This window comes from Anas acuta, chromosome 1, assembly GCF_963932015.1.
Source record: "Anas acuta chromosome 1, bAnaAcu1.1, whole genome shotgun sequence".
Taxonomy (NCBI): domain Eukaryota; kingdom Metazoa; phylum Chordata; class Aves; order Anseriformes; family Anatidae; genus Anas; species Anas acuta.
The window spans coordinates 191,037,983-191,061,926 of NC_088979.1; the positions used below are offsets into that span (position 1 = coordinate 191,037,983).

The 23,944-nt window shown below is 37.2% G+C and overlaps 1 protein-coding gene across 18 annotated transcripts in view; it reads left to right on the top strand.

Moving 5' to 3' along the window:
- The window catches only part of SRPK2 (SRSF protein kinase 2), a 149,586-nt gene that overhangs the window by 113,189 nt on the left and 12,453 nt on the right, over nucleotides 1–23,944 (top strand). For all 18 annotated transcript variants that reach the window (XM_068669823.1, XM_068669832.1, XM_068669830.1 and 15 more), the window contains 7 exons: nucleotides 5,159–5,265; nucleotides 10,222–10,387; nucleotides 12,551–12,576; nucleotides 14,084–14,330; nucleotides 14,938–15,426; nucleotides 20,245–20,345; nucleotides 20,437–20,544. In XM_068669823.1, coding sequence (XP_068525924.1) covers nucleotides 5,159–5,265; nucleotides 10,222–10,387; nucleotides 12,551–12,576; nucleotides 14,084–14,330; nucleotides 14,938–15,426; nucleotides 20,245–20,345; nucleotides 20,437–20,544 — 1,244 coding nt within the window. The remainder of the gene's footprint in view (nucleotides 1–5,158; nucleotides 5,266–10,221; nucleotides 10,388–12,550; nucleotides 12,577–14,083; nucleotides 14,331–14,937; nucleotides 15,427–20,244; nucleotides 20,346–20,436; nucleotides 20,545–23,944) is intronic.

Sequence of the window (23,944 nt, forward strand, 5' to 3'; positions counted from 1 at the left end):
GGTCTACTAGAACTGGAGAATATAAGTTTATTTAGAAATCTTCTACTGAAAAGATTTGTAGAAGGTGAGGCTTACAATAAATATGTATTACCCTTGAGTAGTAAGGAGAAAGAGTCAGTGTCATGAAGAAGCTGATTGCTATTTTCTTCTGAGAATTGTGAGGGCAGGGAGCATCACTTTCTGGTTTACGTGATCCTTTTTTGGCCACATGACCTCTGTTTTTTGGCAACGGTTTTAAAGGCTTTTCTTATGTTTTGAGAGAGGGAGACAAAGTAATATGTATGTCTGAATATTGTTCTTAGGGAAAATCTGGGGTCTATGAATACATTTGACTTTTTAGTTGAACTAAAGGCAATTGTCTTTGCTAACTGTATTAGATGTTTTAGCAGCTTATTATATTACTGTCCTTTCATTTATTGTTACAACTGGTATTTATTTGTGTGATTGTGTCTTGGAGGCCTAATAACAGACCTCATTATTCATGGTATCACACTACTAAACAGAGACAGTTCTTGCTTTAGAGAGCTTAAGACTAAATTGAGTTTGGTGATGTGCCTTCAGTCTTTAGCAAATTAGGTTAAGTTACTCTTCACTAGCTCTAGTTCTTTAGGAGAGGAATCTAGGAGCTGACCTCCAGTAAGTTCGAAAGCCCATTGGAAAGCATCCTTCCAGGGAGAAGTGTGCAAACAGTTTTCATCCTACCCATCTGTTTCTTGACATCAGTTAGCCTTTGGGTTTGTTGTGAGAAAAGTGAGTATAGAGACAAGTATTCTCATTTGTGGAATGGGATTTTAACAGCTTCCCCTTTCTTCCATATTTGTTTCCTGATGATTCACTGGTCAGCTACCTTGGTAGAAAGCTACTTAAGTGTAGGTGAAGTCAGCACAGTCTGCTTTTTTTTGTGGGTTTTATCATATCATCACATTAGCATGAATTAAAAGAAACTATACAGTTGCTAGCAGTCATTTCAAATTGACTATAAACGATTTGTGATCAAAGAAGTTGTTTAACACAATGAGGCAAAGAACCCTGGTTGGGATTTCTCAGTGCTGCTGGGCTGTATAAAATAGGTTGTCATCTATGAGCTGAGATGCTTGCTGAGAAGTACTGCATAAATATCTCTATAGTCTAACTGTGTTCATTAAAAAATAATGTCACCAAAGCACTTCAGCTCTTCAGTTGACAACTGTGCTATTGAAGAATAATTAAAGTTATTTTTAGAAATCAGAGATTTTCGACTTACTGATTTCATCGTAAAACACTAATATGAAACGGGGAATAAGAAAATGTACTCATACTTATGTGAGGAAGTAATTCTTACCTGTTTAAGGGAGCAGTTTCCCAGTATCATTCTTACGTTACTGATGAGATTCACAGGTATGTAAACATCTGTATTAAAGGTAAAAGCTGTTTCTGAGTATGAAGAATAAATTTTGTTAGCGATAGTATATAAAAGCATATCCGAACTCTTTTGGAAATACAGCATGTAGGTTCACAAAGCCAAGAGAGGTCATGTATTAGTGTAACATGGGCTCAGATAACTTCGTGTTAGTGGATTAACACTGGATAGCTGACACTGATTTATTCTGTTTCAGTTTTACCTTAGTAGATCCTTGACTAGGTCTGTCAAAGTCCTAGTCACCAGTGAAAATATGATAGCTAATATCTTCAGCTTTGAGATTTCCTGTAAAACAGTTTGTGCATCCTGAATCACATTACTAGTTTGATCAGAATTTGGTTGCATTGGTTATTTGATCAAGTCCTTTTTTGCTTCTAGGGAAAAAAAATCTTTGGTGTATATCCTTTTGGGAGGGAGGGAAGGATCAAGTAACTGTTTTTAATGTTCTGCTGTTAGTGGTTTCCATTTAAAAAAAGCCATTGTAGTGCTACAGTGGTGTTACTGAGTTGAAGAGTTTGAGAGAGCAATTTGAGATTTTTTCATGCTGTATTGTTTCTGGCATTCTTTGGGCAAGTCACTAAATATCTGTTCCTTGCTTGTAAATTAAAACAACATACGCTTCATAGAGGTTTGATTATTGATTATGAAATACTTTTAAAAGTTAGACAAAGGAGAGGTTGATGTATCCTTTAGATGGCCAATACCACAAAATGTTGTGGAGCTTGCAAATGGGGAAGCTTGTCAAGAACCAAGTAGCACAGGGCTGTGAGTTTGCAGAGCCACTGCCGTGGCTGTGTGTCTGAAAACAATCACCCTTCTCCTAGGAGCTGTAAGAAGTGTTTATATACATGTAGATTTTAGCAATGTGTGCTATGCTACACTAGACTGATAGTATTTTATTTTTTTTATCTACTTCTACATTTTAAGAAGACTGCAATTGTGATTTTTTTTGAGGAAATAACAATTCCTGAACTTGGGCACTGTAGTGTTTTCAGTAAGTGTAGATTGTTACGTTTATCTGCACTGGATACTCATTAGAGCCTTAATAAATGATTGAGGGAAACATTTTTAATAAGAAACTCAGACAATCACATAATGAAACAAGTGCACGGAGATACAAGTGAGACAATAAAGAAGGAAACATTCCTGACATGATTGTGTATTATGATAATTGTATTAAATTTATCTTCAAAGAATATACAGCATTAATTGAATGCCATAGGGCCTAAATGCTGGCAACCCAGGAGCTAGTGAGATGCATGCAGACATGCTCTGTGTTGTTACCAAAGCTTTATGTCATTTAGTTTAACTAGTCTTTAAACCTCATCAGATTTCTAAATATTCCTGTGCTGTGTTTGTAGGTAAATAGATAGTTAATGCAGGATTCTGGTCAGGAAAGAATGGTTTTTAGTACTTAATGCTGTCAGCTGATAATTGTTATGTTTATTACTCTCACTTTCACTATTCTGCTAAATTTCCCCCTTTCAGATATTCTCCAGACTCCCTTCAAAGAGCATTTCATAAGAGACATGTATGCAGCATGGGCTTCAGCTTTCTTCTTTCTGAAGAACTCTTCGGACACGCTCATCTGTCAGGCACTCGGTGCTGTGGGATGATCCTGGGGCTTGCGAGGCTGGCTTCCTGATAATTGATGCACAGCTTTCCCCACGCTTTTCTTTGTGGACATGCTGGCTTGCAGTTTACATGCTTCAGGTCACAGTAGTGAATCAGACAACTGTCACATTTTGACATATCTTCTCCAAACGCTGAGCCTCCTGCTTGTCTTTTCCCCATCCCACTTGCCTCCCCAGTACTGAGCTTGCCTTGAGTTTGTCAGAATCCTCCTGGTGAAATGCTGGAATCTTTTCCAGGTATACCTCACTCCTCTTTCTTGTGGCTCTCTTTTTCTCTGTCTACTTCTGCCATTCCTCCTCGCATCTTCCTTCTCCGTGTCCTCCCCTTGCTTGCCTCTCAGCTGTTCACTTCCCCACATCCCTTCCTCTTCTGGTTCCTGGCAAGGCATAACAGGCCAGTAAAAACAAGGAATGGCAGGAATGTGCGCTGGAGAGTCTGCAGCAGCAGTGGCCCGAAGGACTGTGGGCGGGTGTCCTAAATTTCATTTAACACTGCAGAGTCTTGCCTTTCAGAAATGTGTGTTGCTGTCTTTCTGTAGCATTGCAACTTCCTCGCGTGGGCTAAGTTAATAAGCCCTGGAGTGCTAACATGCTCTGCTCATCCTCTCTGATGGCTCTGTGCTTTATTAGTGACTTCTTGTCATCGGATGCTTGGATGGTAAAGTAAACCAAACTGTTTCCTCTTGTGAATGGAACTGAGTAGGCTGATTAACATGATTGGGAAATGACTATTCATGATCTCTTCTAATACAGGAGTTGAGGAACATCGAGTGAGAAGAATATATAGCAGCAATCAAAGTGAATCAAAATTCTTCACAAAGTACAAAGCCCAGTCTTAAGGGATTTTATCTTTCAGTCCAACTCCATCTTAGGGATGTAGATTTCAAAATTTCACATAGCTTTATTCATATGGGTTAGGTGCTTGAAAAGGATGTGTTAGACCCATAGGCAAAGTAAGTTTCATTTTTACTCAAGTTAAGACAGTGACATTAAGATCATCACCAAGAAACTGGTTAATGAAAACACTGATAAGTTAGGTAAGATTTCTCCCCTAACAGTGTGGCTCCCTATGAATGGAGAAAGAGAGGATCTAATTTCTATGAGATGTTCCTGCAGAATCCATCAGTTATTTCATTTTCTGTCGTTTGTATTGCATTATTCTGTGCAAGGTTATAGTGTCATGTAGTTCAGATTTCAACATTCTTTACAATTTCCAGTGATGGTAAGGTTATTCCCAGTTTGTGTCTGAGGGTTAAGTCAGTATTGTCAGATTGTATGATTTCTTGCTGGAACATTATGGATGCTAAAACTTGCAATTAACTTGAATATTAGAATATTTTCTGAATAGAAAAATAACTTACCCAGGTGTATTAGGTGTAGAAGCTCTAACTTAAAGGTCCCTGAACCACAAATCACTGGAAATTTCTACATCTTGCTCTGTTCCAATACTCTTCCCTGATTATCTGCTATTGGCAGATAAGATCATGGGTCAAATGAAACTTTCTGGCATTCTATTTAATTTTTTTTTCCATATTGCTGCTTCTGAATTACAAGTTGTCTTTGCACCTAAATTCTTTGATAATTGTCGTTATCCTCTGCAGTTAAAACTGTAGGTGGTTAAGAGATCCAGTCTCTTGCTACTTTGTTGACTTTATCAAGTGTTTTTCAACTGAGCCTAGTCAGAAAGTTATTTAGTGTGGTTCAGTTTTAAAACACTGTTGCTGCAGTCTTCTGTTGTTCAAACCTTCTATTCAAATCACTTAAAGTTTATTAGAAACTAGAGGTAATAGGGCAAATTAGTACTTTGAATTGTTTCAAAGAAAACAAAAATGAATTTTATTTTTTTTTTACATATAGCCATTTCAATGTTCGCCCTAATGCTGTTGTTACATTCAGAAATAACAGACAAGAATTGCATCATTAGAATGTTTTAATTTGGGCACTGTTCTTGTACCTGTTCATATAGAATTGAAATGTAGTACCAAAGCATGTACTGTTTTTTGTTCAGTTTAGGGGGAACTTTTTTCTCACAAGATGTTTTTTGCTTTAGTCAATATGCAAAAATATGTCTGTGGTTCATCTTGTTAACAAGTTTACTTGGAAATTATCCTTAATCAAATCCCAGATGTCTGTATGGTCTTCGAAGTACTTGGACATCATCTCCTAAAATGGATAATCAAGTCCAATTATCAAGGCCTTCCCATCCGTTGTGTAAAAAGTATAATTCGACAGGTAAGATTTGGTAATGTTATAGTTTCTTTAATTTGTTTCTTCCAAAATTGTTAACCGTTTGAGGGTTAGAATGGTGATATTTCAAATGAATTCTTACCAGTGGTATCTGAGATTAGATAATTTTATTGGTAAGGTTTGTAAGAGCCTTTTCCTTGGTAGCTTGCATTTCTCCTTACTGTATTATTTTTATAAAGATATCCCACTGATAAGGCAGTTTCCTGAGATGTTATAGAAAATAAAACGCTGAAACAATGAGTCTTTTTCATAGATGTAGGTGTATTCATATTCAATTGCAGTTTTAGTTAACAAAATCATCAGTATGTCATGCTTCTTAATAAGCTGTTCTGGAAATAAAACATCAGGACATTGGGAAGTAATATATTGTTATAAAACTGAACACAAATTTTCTCTCTGAAAAAAACAGTTCTAAAAGAATCCGTTTTTGAAAACTACCTACATATATTTAAACTCTTGTGGAGTCAAAGGCCTAACCAGATGAAACAGTTCAGAACATTTCACTGGGAGACATTCTTCTAAAACATGTTCTCTTGCAGTAGCTGTGAAAACTGAATTGCTGAGAGGTGATTGTAAGGAGAAATGGTGTCTCAACAAGGCAAAATCGTACATCTCTGTGATTTTATGTATACTGTTAATCCATATGTAGTTAATACCTACCAGTGATCAAAGAAAGATTTTCAGTTTGTCACTTAAGTAATTTGTATTGCCTTTCATCAGCATTACCTCTATTTTGTTAATAAGCTGTCTATTGAAGTAGTTATTTTCTTTGAAAATTTTATTATATGTCATCTGGTGAATATCAGCCTCTCAGCTCTTTAATCAGAATTAGCCAAATGCCTTGCCTGACAAAGCTGTTAGGATGGAGCTGAAATTGTAGGTCCCTTAATTTCTGTACAACCAGGAGGCTCAGATGCTAGAAATAAGGAGTGGTACTAACGCAGGGCTGAACTGAGCTGTGTGCTAAGGAACAGGACTGTGTATTTGTATTAATATGTGCATATAAATATTCACTGCTTCTGCTATACTTTGTATTTTTCTTTGTTTGGAATGTTTTCAGTTTGGTTGCCCCATTGTCCTGGAGTTTGGCCAAAACATGGGAATTTGCAATGTACTTTCTTTATACACTGGCTTGAGCAGCAAAGCCAGGTTTAGGAGCTGCCTCCTGCAGCTCTTACCTCTGTTACAGTGCCTGTTGGCAGGAACAGGAATGGATCCAAGCTGATTCCTTTGTGAAAGGAAGGTGGGAACCTAGCAGAAGAGGACTTTCAGGTGGGGTCTTTGGGGATGGTGACCAGAACCCAGTGAGAAGGGAGATCAGCAAGGAGCTGCCTTAAGGATGGCTTTATGGGGAAGGCTCTCAGTTTTTCCTCAGACTGGGGACCTATGTCGAGTGGCTTTTTACAAATGCATAAAGCACAGGAAAGAATGAGCTGGAGTTAGAAATCCATGTGCAGTTGCAGAGCCATAACCTCACTGGGAGCACAGAGCGATAGTGGGACAGCTCAGACACCTGGAGTGCAGCAACAGGCAGGTAAAGGTGCTTCCAAAAGGATGGGCAAGTACGAGTGGTTGAGCTCGTATGTACTCACATTAGTATGGGCGTAAGCAGCTGAATTAGGGCTCTGTTTTTAGCCCTTCAGGATTCTGTACAGTTTAGGGCTCCAAGTACAAGATGTTGGCTTGCTGAAGTGAGTCCAGTAGAAGGCCACCAAGAGGATCAGGGAGCTGCAGCATAGCATGTATGTGAGGACTTCGGAGAATTAGTTTGTTTAGTTTTAAGAGAAGGCTAAGAAAGGTGAAGACTTTACTGTCTTCAGCAAATAGAAAGAAAACAGAGCCAGACTCCTCGGGGCAGTGCCCAGAGATAGGATGAGGCAAGGCAGGTGAGTTGCAAATAGAGAAATTCTTATTACATATGAGGAGGAAATTACTTGCAGTGAGGGTGGTCAGGCGCTGAAATAGGTCATGGTTTGAAGCCTGCATCGTGGGAAATGGTCAAAAGTGAACTGGATCGGATCTGATTTTTAAATTAGATTCAGCTTTGAAGCAGGTATGGCTGAGATGGAGAGGGTTTCAATAACACCATCTCCTTCCAACTGAAATCGCAAAACTTGTGCCATGCATGTTTTAAAAACGTGTTTATGGAATTTGAATATGAAAATTCAATTATTGCACTGGTGTTCAGGAAAAGAAACCATTTGATTTTAAAAGGTATTGTAGTTCCATGCTATAATGAAAAAGAAATTTTGTATGCTATGAGTTGGAAAATATTTTTGTTCTTTTTTGAGTACTTTTGAGTACTCAGCTGGGACAAAATTAACGTTTATTTTAAAATGCAGCAGAGAGCTGAGTTTCTTAATAAGAAATTTCATTTCAATTTTGAGCAGTTTTTTTCCCCTGAGGCAGAGTTATATGAAATGTCATGCAAGAGATGACCCTATAGAATTGAAAAAGGGCTGGCTGCCACACTTCCTTTTTTTTGCAGTGAAGATGGTTGGCAGTACAGATTTAATTCTGGAATCCTTATTTTGGGTTGTAAAATATATAGCGTCAGTCTATAAAAGGGTCTATAAAAATCTATAAAAGGATCGTGTTCTGAAACAGAAGCTAAAACCAGCATCATGTAATTGATCAATGAAAATTTTCTCTTTTGCTTTGCATCTAGAATACAGTAAATGTGTTAATGTGATGTGGCTCCCTGAACGATAAAGAGAGAGAAGAAAAGTGAATCTTAAATAGACACTGCAGATGATAACAAAGAGTTTCTTGATGTGAAACTAACCATGTGACATTTAGCAGGGAAAATGCACAGTTTTGTAATTCGCATTTCTAATTGTAATAACAGGAGCCGTCCTGTGTTTTCAGAGTCACACTAGCAGTATACATTTATTTACTGGTGTAGTGGTATAACACACTTCCAGATTTTATGATAAAGCAGTCTGATCCACTTTTTAAGCTAGCTAAGATCATTCTTTCTAATTATAAAATTCTAGCAGTATGGTCGTTACGGTAAGTCAAAGAATTGATTGTGATTGTAAAAAATAATGTTTTCTGTTTTACTAAAAGGGAATCTTCAGCCAAAATGAAAGAAAAAGCTGGACCTCTATTACATGAAAGGGGGAAAGACTATCTTTATAAAGTGGGTAGCAGCAAATCTATTCTCACATAATTCCACTTGTGCACATCACGGTGGAACAGATACTTTTCCTTCTGAATGTTCATGGCTTTTCATGTACTGCAGAATCCTTTATTTTGTCCTCAGATATTTGATGGTAATTCCTAAGATGCTCTGTACCATAGCGATGAAGAGAAAAGCCTATTGTAATCAAACTTTATGTTGTTGTTGCTGCTAATGTCTTTTCTAAAGATTGCAGTCACTTAGCCACTAACTGCCTTCTTAGAATAAGCCAATCTTTCCTTAACATTTCTCACTTTGAGAAATACTGCATGTTCTTTTGATTGCTTTGGCAAATACTCCGGCATAGTTTGGATTTGCAGGGAAAAAAATCCAGGTTGTTAAGCAAGCAGCAGTTTCTAGGTATACCTTTGGCAGCGATGCTGAGTCTTGCTCATGCAGTTTTTATAGATAAAGAGCATGATGGAAAGCTTTTCAGGAAGGTTGCTGTTCCAAGCTAGCTCCAGAACAGAGCCAAGCACTTTGAAGTGTTTCTGGGTGTAAACATCATACACATGCCACTGTTTTTCTCTTACCTGAGCTGCCTGGTGTGCTGTCTGGACATACCCGTCTGGAACTAGCTCAGGACTGGGCAGTACTCATACCTTTGTATTCTGTTACTGCTATTTTGAACCAACACACTTTGCTTTTGAAGTTCACCCTAGCTAGTTTGGTCTTAAGGGATCCTGAGAGCAGGGAGGTTAGCATGTGCTGATTTATTTCTGCAATATCTGGAAAGGCAGGCTGTTCCTGTAGCTGAGGCTGGAGGTCTGCTTCCTGCTGCAGAACATTCTTTAAAAATTCAAAGAATTCTTTTACATGGGGTCAGTTAGGTTTCTGGGTTTTTCTTTCTTGCTGATTTTTTTCCTATTTATTTATGGAGCCTATTTTAGCAATAGCTTGGTTTACCCTCTTATCTTATCCTGTACTGATTAATTGCAGTAATTGACTTGTGAAAGAAATTGTGAAAGTCAATTACTTTTTTCAAGGCTTTTATATTATACCTAGGTCTCATCTAAAATACTTTTAAAACCACATAAGCTGTTGTATTTCTGTTCTAGTCAGAATCAGAGACAGCTTCATTGTGTAAAAATTCTTTTTATTTTAGTCCCAGAAGACTTTTTAAAGACTTTGGATATGCAGGTTTAATATGATCGAGCAGAATTTGCCTCCAGAGAATATGAAAGACTAGTGGAAAAATCCATGTAGCAAATACAGGTAGACAAGTCCTTATGTGACATCTTGATCATATTAAAAGCTGAATTACTATTGTACTTCTAAGGAAAGTTATAGTAAACATTTAATCCAAACATTCCCCTTCCTGCTTTTTACAATAATCGATTGTTATTTATTAAGGTTATTCACAACGCAGATTTCAGTTATAGTATATAGTACTTGTGGTGGGTTTTCTGAATAACAGTTTAAATAATAAACTAGTGAGAATCAGCCTTTCTGACTGAGCAGCCTGAATCTGTTTTCCAAGGAAGACCTATTGAGTTTTTTTTCACGTGTGTGCTGATCAACAGAAAAGCACTTGGGAAATAGAAGGTCTGAGAGCAGCTTGTCATCATCAAGACCATTCAGCCAGCCAATATCTAACTTATGGACATCTCTGGAATTGGGTTTATGAGCTAAATAAATTATCCTGGCAGGCCACGCATGGACTGCTGGCAATAGTTCGAACATCTCTTTACTAACAGTAAATACATTTAACTTGCTCTGGCTAATAAAAATAAATTTCCAAAAATTCCTTTTGCAATTAGGTACTTCAAGGTTTAGATTATCTCCACAGCAAGTGCAAGATCATTCATACAGATATTAAGCCAGAAAACATTCTGATGTGCGTGGATGATGCCTATGTTCGTCGAATGGCTGCTGAAGCTACCGAGTGGCAGAAAGCTGGTGCTCCTCCTCCCTCTGGCTCAGCAGGTATGATAGTATGTTTAAATGCAATTCAGTAAATTTGTCTCTATAAATTAATGCCAACAGTTTTATTTAATGAATATTAACGTTGTAAAGAATTGCATCTGAAAATGTACCTCTAGTTCATTCTTATTGATGCTCTGGAAAGCTCAAAAGGAGTGCTTTCTCCTCAGTTTTGTGTGTTCAGGTTTTTGGAGTCCCTGATTTATTGGAACAAAGACTCACTTTGCAACCTTTAATGAGGTTTATCTGCAGTGGAGCTTTGCATTTCTAACGATGGCAATAATTAATAACCTTATCTAACTTACAAGTCTAATTCTGTTAGAATTTCATCAGTGTGCATTTGAAATTACCTACCTTCTAGTTGGCTATAACTTTATTCTCAGAATGCAGTGACAAATATTATGGTCCATTTTTTCATTCTTGATAATAGAATTTTTTGTACCTGACTGAATTTGTGATCAGCTCTTATTCCTAGCTCTCTGTATGTGAAATACTTTGTTAAACTTGCCAAGAACTGTGAAGGGAACAGTATGTTACGTTCAGCTAGGAGAAACCAAAATAAAGGACCTCATAGCCATCGGTAAAGACAAACAAAAAGGAAACGTGGCTTTTCCAGTGATCATTAGTGGCATGGTTGCCATTTATTTGGTAATCCAGCACATCAGCTGCAGGCAGTGGAGAAATAACAACATTTAAAGATCTTTGTAATGTTGTTGGAAAATACATTATAGATTAAAATCATTGAGATATAGTAAAAATACCTTCTATATCAGGAACAATTGCAGTCAAAGACATAATTTTTTCCACTGTAGCCAATTATTTACAGACTTTTAAGATTTCCTAAAGCACTTTCTTTTCAACATCATTTGTTAGACTCTGTCTTTGACTGAATGTGATTTTTTTGTCGAGCTAAAAATGATTGTGCTGTTTCACAGTATTATATGTGTTAGATATGTTGACATGCAAAAATATATCATTAATATATTGTATTGGATTTTACATACTGCGTGATCATATAGCTAAAGGCTGGGTGTTACTTGTGTGGGAAGGAACTTGATTTTGTGCATGTAGCCTGATATTGCTTCCTGGCATTAAAATAAACACGATGTTAAGGAATACATTGATGAATTCTTATCACAGTTTGTTCTTAGCAAATTGCAATTAAATGTATGACTTTCCACACAGGAGCTGAAGATGTGTTTTCTTTACAGCATTTCAAGTATAGGTTCTGCAAAATTGCACTTTTCAGAGAAGTGATGATACTCAAGTGTAAGAATTTTTTTGAAAACATTGCTCTTTCAGGGATGTACAAGCGTTGTTTTTTTCCCCTGAACCTAGCAGCAGGAGCAGAATCTATTAGAGAACTCTCAACTGTCTCCATTTTTCACTTTGCATTTGTTAATTGCCATATGCCTGTGAGTCTGAAGAAGTTTGTGAGTGGTTCTCCTCCCCCGTTCAGTTCCACTTTCTCACTTTTACTTTGCTCCTGTTTCCCTTATTAATTTTGTGTGTGTGTGTGGCTTGTATTCTTTGTGCATTTTTGCAGTCATTACTGTAATCACATCAAACCTAGCTGTTGATGCTATCCACCTCAGACGTGCTTAGGAAGAGGTACACGCTGGAGATGCTTTTTCTGTGGTGTAGAGCTTTTTGCCACAGGCACTTACTCATACTTACAATCCCATCAGTGTACTCCGCTTCAAAAGGCAAGAAATGTTGATATGTGACTTTCCTGTTCAGTGTGACACAGTAGTCATCTGTCTTGAGTCTCCCTGGACTATTTAAAAGCTATCTACACCTGATCAATCAGCTGACTGCAAACATTTCATTTGTGACTACAGTCAGCTAATGTTTTCTGACCACTCTACTGTTTCAGACTTCCCTTTTGGACTTTTGTTAACTTTTATTAACCAGCCTCAACAGAGTGAACAGCAATTAATGCTAGTTCCTTCCAATTCCAGATTCTCTAATGGTGACATCAAATGATTTCAGGCAGGAGGCACTTGTAAAGAGCGTAGGAAAAAAAAAAAAAGCTAAAAATACGATTTCTAATCATTGCCCTATAATTGAGTTCAGAATGTTTTCAAATAATTTCTACAACTTTCTGATTTTATAGAGTTGTTCTTGTAAAAATGTATATTGAAAATTGTTTTTTTTTCTTTCTAGTGAGTACAGCTCCACAACAAAAGCCTGTAAGTATTGATATATAATTTGAATTAACTATCTTATTTTCTGTGTTTCTGGTAGTATTAGTAACTATTAGACTTCTGGTAGCGTCTACCCTTTTTAAAGGCTTCCTTTGAATAAAGCTTTTATGTTTCAGAAAATGTTTTTATTTTAATGTCTTTGGCCTTACCAGTTTTCAGCACATTCCTCTGATGGAAATTCTCATAGACTTACAGTTCTGTAGCTGTGTCAGAGGAAGTTAAGCATTGCCATTTTCATCGCTCATAGAATAATCCAGTCAGTTCAAATCCTGACAGCAATGCATGCATGCACTAAATATCAGGCACTGCAGATAGCTTAAGGACTTCAAGGCCTTAATCAGCCAGGTCTTAAAAGGGAGTTTTTTTTTCATGAGGTTTCAAAGATCTTTTTGTCATACACTTATAACAAGGAACCACTGATAATACAGATGTTTAGTAGTACCTAAGGTCAAACCTGCTTTCTACATCTGTGTGTACAAAACCTGTATATAACTTAAATAGGCATACAACATGTATGAAATTTAGTAGGATCATCAAATTAGCTAATTTTGACTGTAACATAGTTTGTTTTGAAGACAACAGAATTTACAGACAAACCTTTAAGAAAAGAATATTTCTCTTTGTTGCCTGTAGTTTATTTTTGACTTGTATGAGGATTTCTTAGTGGTATCTGAATGATGGATGGAAATTGGATAGAGCTAATTTATCAAGGAGTAAAATTAGAAGTCAGAATTCAATTAAAATATAATAAATTGTTTCAGTCTTAGCTCAGATCTCTCGATAATTTTTTCTTTGTTGTTATACCTGGGGTTGCTAGTCCTTATGTTATATAAAATGTGAAACTTTTCATGATGGCCATCTGTTGTTTGTGATTCATATGTTTTGGACCAGAAAGGAAGAATAAAGCTGCTTTCCTTTTACAGGGAAAAAGCTGAACAGCACAGTGTTCATTTAAAATTCTTTACCATTTTCATTCTCTCTAGGTTTCTCGTATAATTTTTCTCTGCATACTTTCTCTGAGCATTTACCTGCATTGTACAGAGATCATGTATATAGCTTACAGCAGATAAGCATATAAGATATATAATGTATAGCAGATGTGATAGCAGAATATCTTCCACGTACAATCATATCATCTGTTGATCTAGACTAAAGTTTAAAATTGTTGTTCTAGTTGAGATTATAGGAATTTTACAGTGTCATCTTAGATGTATTTTGCTTTTATGTCTAGTAAACAACCATGTAAAAATATTTGTATAGCTATGTAAGATTTTGATAGTTTTTTTTATTTCATGTAACCATGGTTAGACAAAGGTCTAAGTTTTTTCATATATAAAATGGAAAAAAAACAGTATATTTGCTGTATTAATTGACATCCAGTATTTTCAAATAAAAAGTAGTTACACTGCATGTTTTTGGTCTAGAATGCCTTGAGAGGAAGTGTTCAGTTTTTCTTTTTTTAAAATTTTATTTTGTTTTATTAATATTGCAGGTTGGAAAAATATCCAAAAACAAAAAGAAAAAACTGAAGAAAAAACAGAAGAGGCAAGCAGAGCTGTTAGAAAAACGCCTGCAGGAAATAGAAGAACTAGAGCGAGAAGCTGAAAGGAAAAAAATAGAAGAAAACGTAACCTCAGCTGTACCATCAAATGAGCAAGAAGATGAGTACCACCCAGAGGTGAAACTAAAAACAGCTGATCTAGAAGAGGTTGTAGATGAAGAACCTGGAAATGATGATGGTTAGTGTCAGCTGCTTTTATTGATCTAGAATTTACTGTTTCAGAGGGGAAAGTAATTGCAGTATTGCATCTAACGCATTGAACAGAGTTGCCAAACACAAATTCTTGTTTAATATTTGTGGTTTGGAGCATAATTGTTAGGGTTTAACTCGTTTTCTAGCTCCTGTGTTTTTTTGTCAGCTCTTTACAGTTCTGACAGAGATGTAATACTGTCTTTTTTTTGGGTCTGTTTATACTGTGAATTTTCCTGCCTCTGTGATGAATCCCTGTTTGACGTTGACAGAGTTGTAAATTTGTAGTGCTTGCTTTTAAAACCACTTATCTTCCATTCATAACGTTCTTCTCTTCTGAATTGTTCCCTTGGTTATACTATCCTGAACCACTTCACATTGTTCTTTTTTGTTTGTTTTCCAGCAGCCCTATTAGATCCTTCTCTTGCCTTTAATTTAGATTTTAAACTCTTTGCATGTTCCAGTGATATTTAGAGTTGCCTTGTGTGCTATGTTAGAAGTCAAGTACTTCCTGAAGAGTTAAAAGTTAGGAATGCCTAATTTCAAAATGATGTGTGGATATGTGATCTAAGATGTTGCTCACTAAAATTTTTCAGGTGAGGCAGAAGATCAGGATGAAAAAGAAGACACAGAGAAAGAAAACACTGAAAAAGATGACGATGTTGAGCAGGAACTTGTCAACAATGACCCTACAGACCCTAAGTGGATAGAATCCCCCAAAACAAATGGCCATATTGTCAATGGCCCTTTCCTATTGGAACAACAGATTGAAGATGAAGACGAGGAAGAGGAAGAATGTCCAAATCCAGAGGAGTATAATCTTGATGAGCCAAATGCAAAAAGTGATTACTCTTATAGCAGCTCCTATGAACAGTTTAATGGTGAATTGCCAAATGGACGTCATAAAATTCCTGAGTCACAGTTCTCTGAATTTTCAGCTTCAGTGTTCTCTGGGGCTCTAGAGTCTGTAGCTTGTGGTTCTGCTGTTTCTGAAGGATCTACTGTAACTGAAAGAGAGGAGAGCAGCCCATCTCACGACAGGAGCAGAACAGTTTCAGCTTCAAGCACTGGAGATCTGCCTAAAAGTAAGTTTTCCTTGGTGGCATATACTGGGCCTGAAGTCTTTTGGATCTGTAGGTTATGTCTGATTGTAGAATGAGTAACGGAAATGGAAAAAGCCTTATGTAAATGTTTTATCTCTGTTCAGTGAAGTTTGTATGCAAAATTTTATTCTTTTTTAAGTGTAAAATCCAGTACCATGCCTTACAGGTAGAGCATCACATACTTCTTTCAGTAGTGTGAAAGCACCTTTCAGTAACAAAGGGAGGACTCTGTCACACCATTTCCCTTATTTTGATGGAAGAGTAGATCTGGAACTTCTCTGTGATGTTGTCTTTTCTTTACCTACAGCTGAAGTGTTTTGAACGTTTTTAGTTTCTGGGATAGTGCCAAACTTACTAATGTCCTGGCCTGCTCCCTGCTTGACTCTGAAGAGTACCCATTGAGAAGATGGTGCCCATGATGCCAGCCTCTGCAGTCAGAAGTGTGTGCAGGCTGCTCCCAAATATTTGCTTTCCTAGGCACTGCTCACACCTGGTCAGAAAGTGGGATATGGGGTCAGATCAGCCATAGCTAGGACTGGATCACAGCTGGAGCCCACTACAGGAAACCCTTTTTTCATTGATGACTAATTTAATCATCTTGGCTTTGTCTAACTCTGAACATTCTGGTCATTGAATATTACATCATTACATTGAATGTCCAGTCCAAATGATCATTATTTTAAATTTAGAGTTTCATCTTAGAAGACTTCTGGCAAAAAAAAAAAAAGAAAAGAAAAAAAAAAAGGCAGTGCTGATGTCTAAAAATGAGGAGGAGACTTTTATGTTATTTTGGTCCCAAAGAATTTTGGTGAATTTTGGCCTCCTGGGAACAAGTTTCAAGGAAAATAAACTCTGTTAGTTTTGAATGACTTTAAGAAATAAATAATAATAATAAAAAAAAAGTAGAAAAAAGTTTGGGTGGAATTGATGAAAGACTTTTGCCTAGTACCATGGGCTTTGATTACTTAAAAAAAAAAAAAAAAAAAAGTAGGGGGGGGAGGCAAGTGAGTGTTATAGAAAGGCAGTGATTAAGTTATGAAAAATCTCTAATAGTCTCCTCAAAGGCAGTGGCTCAGCTGTAAGCATACTTTACATAAATTGGATGCTTTTTTGTGCATTCTGATCCAGGAGCTTGATAGACACAGCTTGGAACACAGCACAAAAGCACTCTTGATCAATTTAAATAAATCTGCAGTCTTAAATTTTAAAAGCAAAGCAAAACTGTTTTTTTTCTGCTGTAGAACTTGTTTTTAAGGGTAGTAGATCAGTTACTGTGGGTGAATTATGTGCACTGAGCAGTAGGAAAGAGAGAAGGAAGATGTTTGTCAGTAAGCATTATTCACACAGCTTAAGGCCAGAGGTGATTGTGAGATGATTTAACATGGCTCCTTTTTTATAACAAGGCAATAATGCACCTATCTAGTAAGCTCCAAAAGCTTTGTTTGGCTTAAAACATATTTTGGAAAAAAAATAAAAATAAAAATAATGCTATTGATTTGGGCAAATTAAAGGATTAAAAAAAACTATGTTTGAAATTTTAGAAGAACTGTAACTAATTTGGATTTCTCCAGCTGTGGCTTTTAGCTTGTTCTATCTTTTCTCAGTGATATTCAAAAGTTCTTCAAAATACACTATTTTCATTCATTAATAGTTCTTTCCGGTTTAAGACAGTTCTCAAGCTTTTTGGTAAATCTAAATGAGATTTATTTATTTATTTTTTTTGTCTGTGTAAGACATGTTGCCAACCCTCAACTCATGATGGCTTTTCTGTATTCAGCTTGGGTTCGGACATTTACATTTTGGCCACCAAAACTGCTCAAATCCAAAACTTTTGTCTATAAATCCTGTTTATAGAAGACATGGATGGTGAAATCTTGGTTTCTGTGCAAAGAGCTGGATTTTTGCCATTGAATTAAATGGCTCCAGAGTATTACCCCTTAGGCTTTATTTATAGTGTCAGTGACTAAATGATAAATATATGGGTTTCAACTTCAATAAAGAAAATACTGAGAGACTAAATCTGTAAGCGGATAGAAGAAAATGAGATAGCTCAGGAGATCGCCAAGCCTGCGTGAACATTGTCCCAGATGAAGTTACTAAATTTAAACAGAGCTGTATGCAGCAGTACAGCAGAGTGTATTTCCTCGTTTAAGACTCCAGAAGAGCATTTCACATGGTTTATTTTACAGTCTGATTAAATCAGGTAATCTGTAGGTAGGTAAGAAACATGAAATGAAATGCAGTTGGGTAGAGCTGAATTTCTGCAGGAGGTCAAGACTCGGGCTAATAAATCCTCCAGTCCCCGTTCCCCCTAAAGGCTCCTAGATGCTCGGTAGCCTCTTCATGCTGCTGGCAGTGCATGGGCAGGAAGCCTCTACTGCTGTTTTCCTGGGGTGCTGTGTAAAATCCTCCTGCTTCCCCAAAGCAAAGCTGCTATTGTCATCACAGGAGCAGCTTATCTCCCCAGCTGGAGAACCAAACCCACTTCATTCCTCCGTGATCTTATCTCGTCAGGAGCAGTTTACGGGCCTTGTGAGCAAAGGAAGGAGAGATCAGTAAATGCAGCCATAGCTCACTTCTTTCTCAGAAGGAGGATAAGCTTGATGTTACTAATCTTAACAGCACTCGTGGCTTTAAACAGTAATAAAAATGATGAAGGTACTTTTTCAGTATATTTTTAGTACCCTTTTCTGGTACGGACACAGACTGTTTGCTCCTCTCCATGTAGCTATTGCTATACATTCTTAAATAGCATGGCCTCATCTTAATTTCTTCAGGATAGTTGCCTCATTCAGCACAGACAGATTTGCATTCAGTGGCTGAACAACTATTTTTTTCAAATTTTTATCTTTTTTCATCTTTTTTTTTTTTTAATTTACACGGTGTGACCAAATGCTCTCAGGACAAATTTATCAATTTCCTCATGACTTCACTCCTTGTTGCAGTGCTTGAATGTTTACTAAGTATATTGTGTGGTGTGACTGTGAGCAGAGGAGGTGATATTTCTCAGCTTTACGGAACTAGGACACACAGAAGTGAAAATTAGAAATGCTCACAAAGTTTGCGCTCAGGTTGAGCTCCATAGGACACTTCTTGAGAGTACTTGCTAAGAAGTACGCTCCTTTTGACTTCAGTCAGCTGTGAATGATCAGCATTTGTCAAAATCAGAATGCAAGGTCTCATTCATCTCTCACAAAATACGGGACGCTAACTCACTGAGTTCAGGAGAAAAACATGAAGGTGGAGGCACTTGCCTGTTACCTTTTTCCAGTCTCTGTTAAGGGAGGTTGAAGAATGCTTTTTTCTAATGCCATACTCAGATATCTTACTAACAAGGCATTTTTTTCCCTTTATTCTCCTGCTTTACTTACTGCAATACTTCACCTTCAGTAAGGGGTATGGGAAGGATTTACTCAGCAATATCTTCTTTTTCTTCAGGGCTACTGAGCTGAGAAAGGTCTTGTTAGTTGTTGAATAATGCATGTGATTGTGCTTAAAAAAAACATACTGCTATGCAGCATGCTCTTAAGGGAAGACTTCAGGTTAAGATTACTAATTCCTGACTTTTAAGTGCTGGAATGCAGCCTTAATATTCTCTATTCTTATATTTATATTATCATTATGCCCTATGTTGGTGCCTTTTTTTGAACTAATTTTGGACTCCATTCCAGCTACTTTAGAGGACTGTTTTCTTGACATCACTGCCCCTCCTACCATTCAGTCCTGCCATCTTCTTTTCCATCCAGACATTATTCTCCCTGATTGCCCATTCAGATTTTTGTCCCAGTAGCTCAAGATCTTCGTCTGATTCCAGTCACACCTAACTCACACTGTTAGACTTCCTTCTCCTTTCTCTCCTTGTCTCACCTGTAGTGTATTTTCTTCTTCCAATTCTTACACCAGTTTAAGTGATCATTGTACTGGATCCCCAGATCCCTTTCTTATTTAGTAGATCTTTTACATCTTACCTCCAGTTTCTTATGTAGCTTTTGATGAAGCAGCTGAGATAATTCCTCTGCTGCTGCCTCATTTGTGATCCCTGGTTCTCTCCTCCACATTCAAATCAACCTGCTTGCTTTCCCATGCAATTTAGGAGCCAGTGAATGGTCGTATGCCAAAACAAACAAAAAATCAGCAGTCCTGCACTGTCAGGACCCTGATGTGTGCTAGGGTCTCCGTGTTCCAGGAACCTATAAAGGCTCCTATAAACTGATTACAGTTCTGCCATTTCACTTTAAGTTGTGTTTAATGCAAACAGATCCTTCAGAGAACTTTGATTCAACGCTGAATGATCTGTGAAACGGATGACTGAAATTATACAGCTTATATGTATATATTATATTAATGGCTCTGAAATTATCCAGAATTTACTAATTCTTTTTCCCAATGGGGCAAATTAAAACAAACAAAAAGAGGCAGACTGTATGTGCCTTAGTTGAGAATGGAAGTACTGGATTTACTCTCTCAACCAAACTGTTCTAAGAATGTATCTTTCATGTGGAGTTCTTGGAGTTTGAGTTTTAGCATTTCTGTTAGCGAAACATATGCACCATTTTTGCTTGGGAGCTCCTTCAGGTATTTTCAGAAACGCAAACAATTTGCACTGGAAATGCGTAAGGATATTTAGAAATCAAGGTAAGAAATACTGTTTGCATTGCTTTAATTTCTCATAACATTAATCAAATGATTGTGATGTCTTCAAGGTATTACAAAACTGGATCAAGTGTCAAGGCAAGATTGCTTATGGAGAATGAAAAGTATGTTCTAAAAACTAACTGGTTTGCATTTTGCTTGTGTTAGCAAAAACTCGTGCTGCTGACTTACTGGTGAATCCACTGGACCCAAGAAATGCAGATAAAATTAGAGTTAAAATTGCTGACCTGGGGAATGCCTGCTGGGTGGTAAGTATCAGGTCAGCTCTAGAGCCTTCCTACTTAGAACAAGCCTTTTTATTGCTCATTTTTCCTGTTAATGTGGTTCTTTCTGTTTTAGCATAAACACTTCACAGAAGACATCCAGACAAGACAATATAGATCCATAGAAGTTTTAATAGGAGCAGGTTACAGTACACCTGCTGATATCTGGAGTACCGCGTGTATGGTAAGAACAACACAATACGTATTCTAAAACCTCCTAAAAACCGTCGTTTATTTAGTGAGCGATCCTGATGAGGATGGTTCTGACATTTTGACACAAATATAATACCATAAATTACGTACTGTCAGATAGCTACTGATGATTGTTCCCCTTTATTTCAGTATTTTAAGCATTCTTAATCAACAGGAAATACTTTGGAGGAGGTTTCTAATTTTCATTTGATGCATCTTAAACCTGCAGTCCAAAATAAGCAAGTTTGAAGGAAAATACAGGTATATTTTAAATGTCAAAATCTAATTGAAATTGTACGACTGCATGTTTCCTTCCTGTTTTAGAATCTGTGCAACCCTTTGCTGTGTTTCCATTCCTTTTTATTACATAAAGTAGCAAAACACTGAAATAATTTAAATTCTTGCCACCTTCAGTGAAAACATTCATCAGATTTGGTTTCCAAATCACAGCTTTAGATTCTGAACTTGAAGAGAAAGAATTTAATTTATTAGTAAAATATATGGTAATGTTCTGTAGAATTAGTTTTAACACACAGTAAAACTGAAATAATATATCTTTATAGAGAGTAGGAAAAATGAAAATAACTTTTTGATACATTGATTCTGTTTGCAGTCTCGCTTTGAGGACAAGCTACATGCATTTTCTCATTAAAGATAGTTTTGGAAATACATTTAGAAATACCTTTGTCTATTTTAAAAGTGAAAACTTATTCAAATCTTTATATTTTACAAATACATGTCTGAAAAGAGTAAGTGTGTGAAGAGGAGGAGAACACTTAAATACTAGACACAGTTTGCAGGCGTGGGTGATGAGAAGAATTGCAGAACTGAGAGGGAGAGGAGGAGGATTGAAAGGAACATAAAATCCTACAGATATTATAAGCTCAGCAAGCCATGTGTTGGAAGTAACTAACCCATAAGTAAATTTGCAAGTATGCTTTCTCTGGAGTTTAATACTAGTTTTTGCTTTAGTACACAGAAAAGAACATCCATTTCTAAATTTACTCTTCAATTATGAGGCAAAATGTTGAATTTTTCGATTACATTGAAAATGAAGCATTGAAAATTTTCCACAGTTTTGATCCTGAATTCTGTGAACTCTTTAATGGGTCTTCTCTTAGCTATCTGTAATATTACTGTAGGGACTTATCATTCCTTTTACCTGATATTCTGTTTACCTTAATTCAACCCGATTCCTTGTTATGGTGTTGAATACTCTGTATTCGTCCTTCAAGGTTGTACTGATTCAACCCGCATCCTGCTAACTGATACTTGGTGGGAGTTGTAAATGACTTTCTTGTTCCTTTTAAATAGAAAAGAGATCTTTGGAAGGACGTTAGCTACTGACATGATCTGTGAGTTCTTATCACACATTGTAAGAACTTTTATCCGATTTTAAATAGTTGTAGTGACTGGATGAGTGTTGAGAAACTGTACTGTACAAGAGGAAATGAACGTGTGAGCAAATACTGGGCTGTTTCACTCTGTGACAGTCATCCTGCCCCTTACACATGAATTCTTTTTCATGTTGGGTAGGCTGTATTGCTTTCTTCATGTGAGTCCTTTCTTAAATTGACAAAAACAAAATCTAAAGAATCGCTGCCACTTGGGGTATCTTAGTTCAGATTCACAGTTACGTATGGAATTTCATTATTTTTGTAAGAAAAATACAATTCTACTTATTTCATATGTAAACTTTAAAGACAGTAAAGCACTTGAGGCAGAAACACTAGAATTCTCTTCCATCTTCTGCCTCAGACTTTGTATTTTTGCTCTTAAAAATACTGCAGAAACTTTACAGTCTTACAGCACTGCCACATGATAGTTGAATTCAGTTATCTTCGCTGTACAAGTGCAGTCATGCAGAAGATAGAAATCAGTGCCTTAAGCTTCCTCACCCCAGAAATTCATAGTTTGAAAACTCCTTGGGATCTGCTTTTATTCCGGAGCGGTTAGGAAATGGGTCAGAGCAGCGTAAGTGCTCGTCCTGAATCAGAGGGAATACAGCTTGGAGGTAGGTACTAACCCAACACCTTAACTGTCTGTTTGCAGAGGACTTTTAATGCGTTGAAATGTTAAAACGTGCAGAAACGTGACTGATGTAGAACTGCAAACTCCCAATTAACTTATTTAGGCCATTTTTAGAAATCATGATTTGATTATCTCCAGTTGCTGTAGTATCGAAGAACAGTGAAGTTCTGAAGCATTTTAATGCCACGAGAGTCCCACTTGCTTCCTCAAGTCTGGATTCTTTGTTGTGCCTAGGTGTTCTTCACAAAACGTCCTCCTAGGTTACTTTGCCCTTGTTTCCTTATTTAATTCTGTAGTGTTTACTTTTAGCTCTGTTTTCAAAGGGACTGTCTGCTGGAGCTGAAGGTGGTAGTTATTTTGCTCTGACGGGCTGAAAATGTGGCTCAGGTATTCTGTTAGCTGTGCTGTCTAAGACTTCAAATTTAATGGAGAGGAAGGTGATTTTCCACCTCTTTGAAATGTTGCTTTGCTTGTATGACAGGTCCAATGTTATTAAGGGCATTTTGGAAGCTGTGCTGTGCAAAATGAGTGGTCCAGCAGCATTGCCATTACTTTTTTCTTCATGCTATTCCATGCCTCCTTACTTTGCCCAGTGTGATACCACCAGGCAGATGGGTGTCATACCAGCTCACCCATGTGCTACCTGCGTATGGTAGTTCTCATTCACTGTTTGAAAATAAATAAATAAATAAATAAAAAGAGGGTTGTCTGCTAAGGGCTAGCTATATCTTAATAAGTGACTAAATCTGAGGTAGTGTTCAGGGTAAGTAACTAATTCCCCTGATCGTATCCATGTTTGTGACTGGTATTTAGCATCTGTTCTGGAAAGGTGACATTCGGCTTTGCTCTGGGAGCTGTGACATAATTACAGGTTTGGTCTTCCCTTCTGATAATGATTTTGATTTTGGCTAAGCTTTCTTGTCTCAATTTATCTACTGAAAGACAGTGCACATCTTGCAAAAGTCCGTGCCTAATCTGAATGATGTGAATTGACACGAGTGCAAAGTATGGCGAGGTGGTATCTGAGCAAAGATGAGACACACTGGGCTTTTAAAACAGGTGCTTGTGACTTTGAATTGTTGGGCATGCTCTCTGAACCTGATCTGGAAGAGAGTTTAAAATATTTTAATCTCATGAAGATGGAATCGCATGCTGAAATGTATCTTGTAGTGTATCCAGGACCCTCAGTCAGAGATTTCTGAGCAGTGTTCTTCACAGAGGCTGGTCTAGGTGAGATTTCACTGCTCTGTGTAGCTCCTGCTGCCAGCAGACCTCCTGCTTCACAGGAGTGCAGTGTTCAGGTACGACCACATGGCTGCCAAACCCTCCCGAAAGAGCTGGGTCCTACATGGCCCAGAACA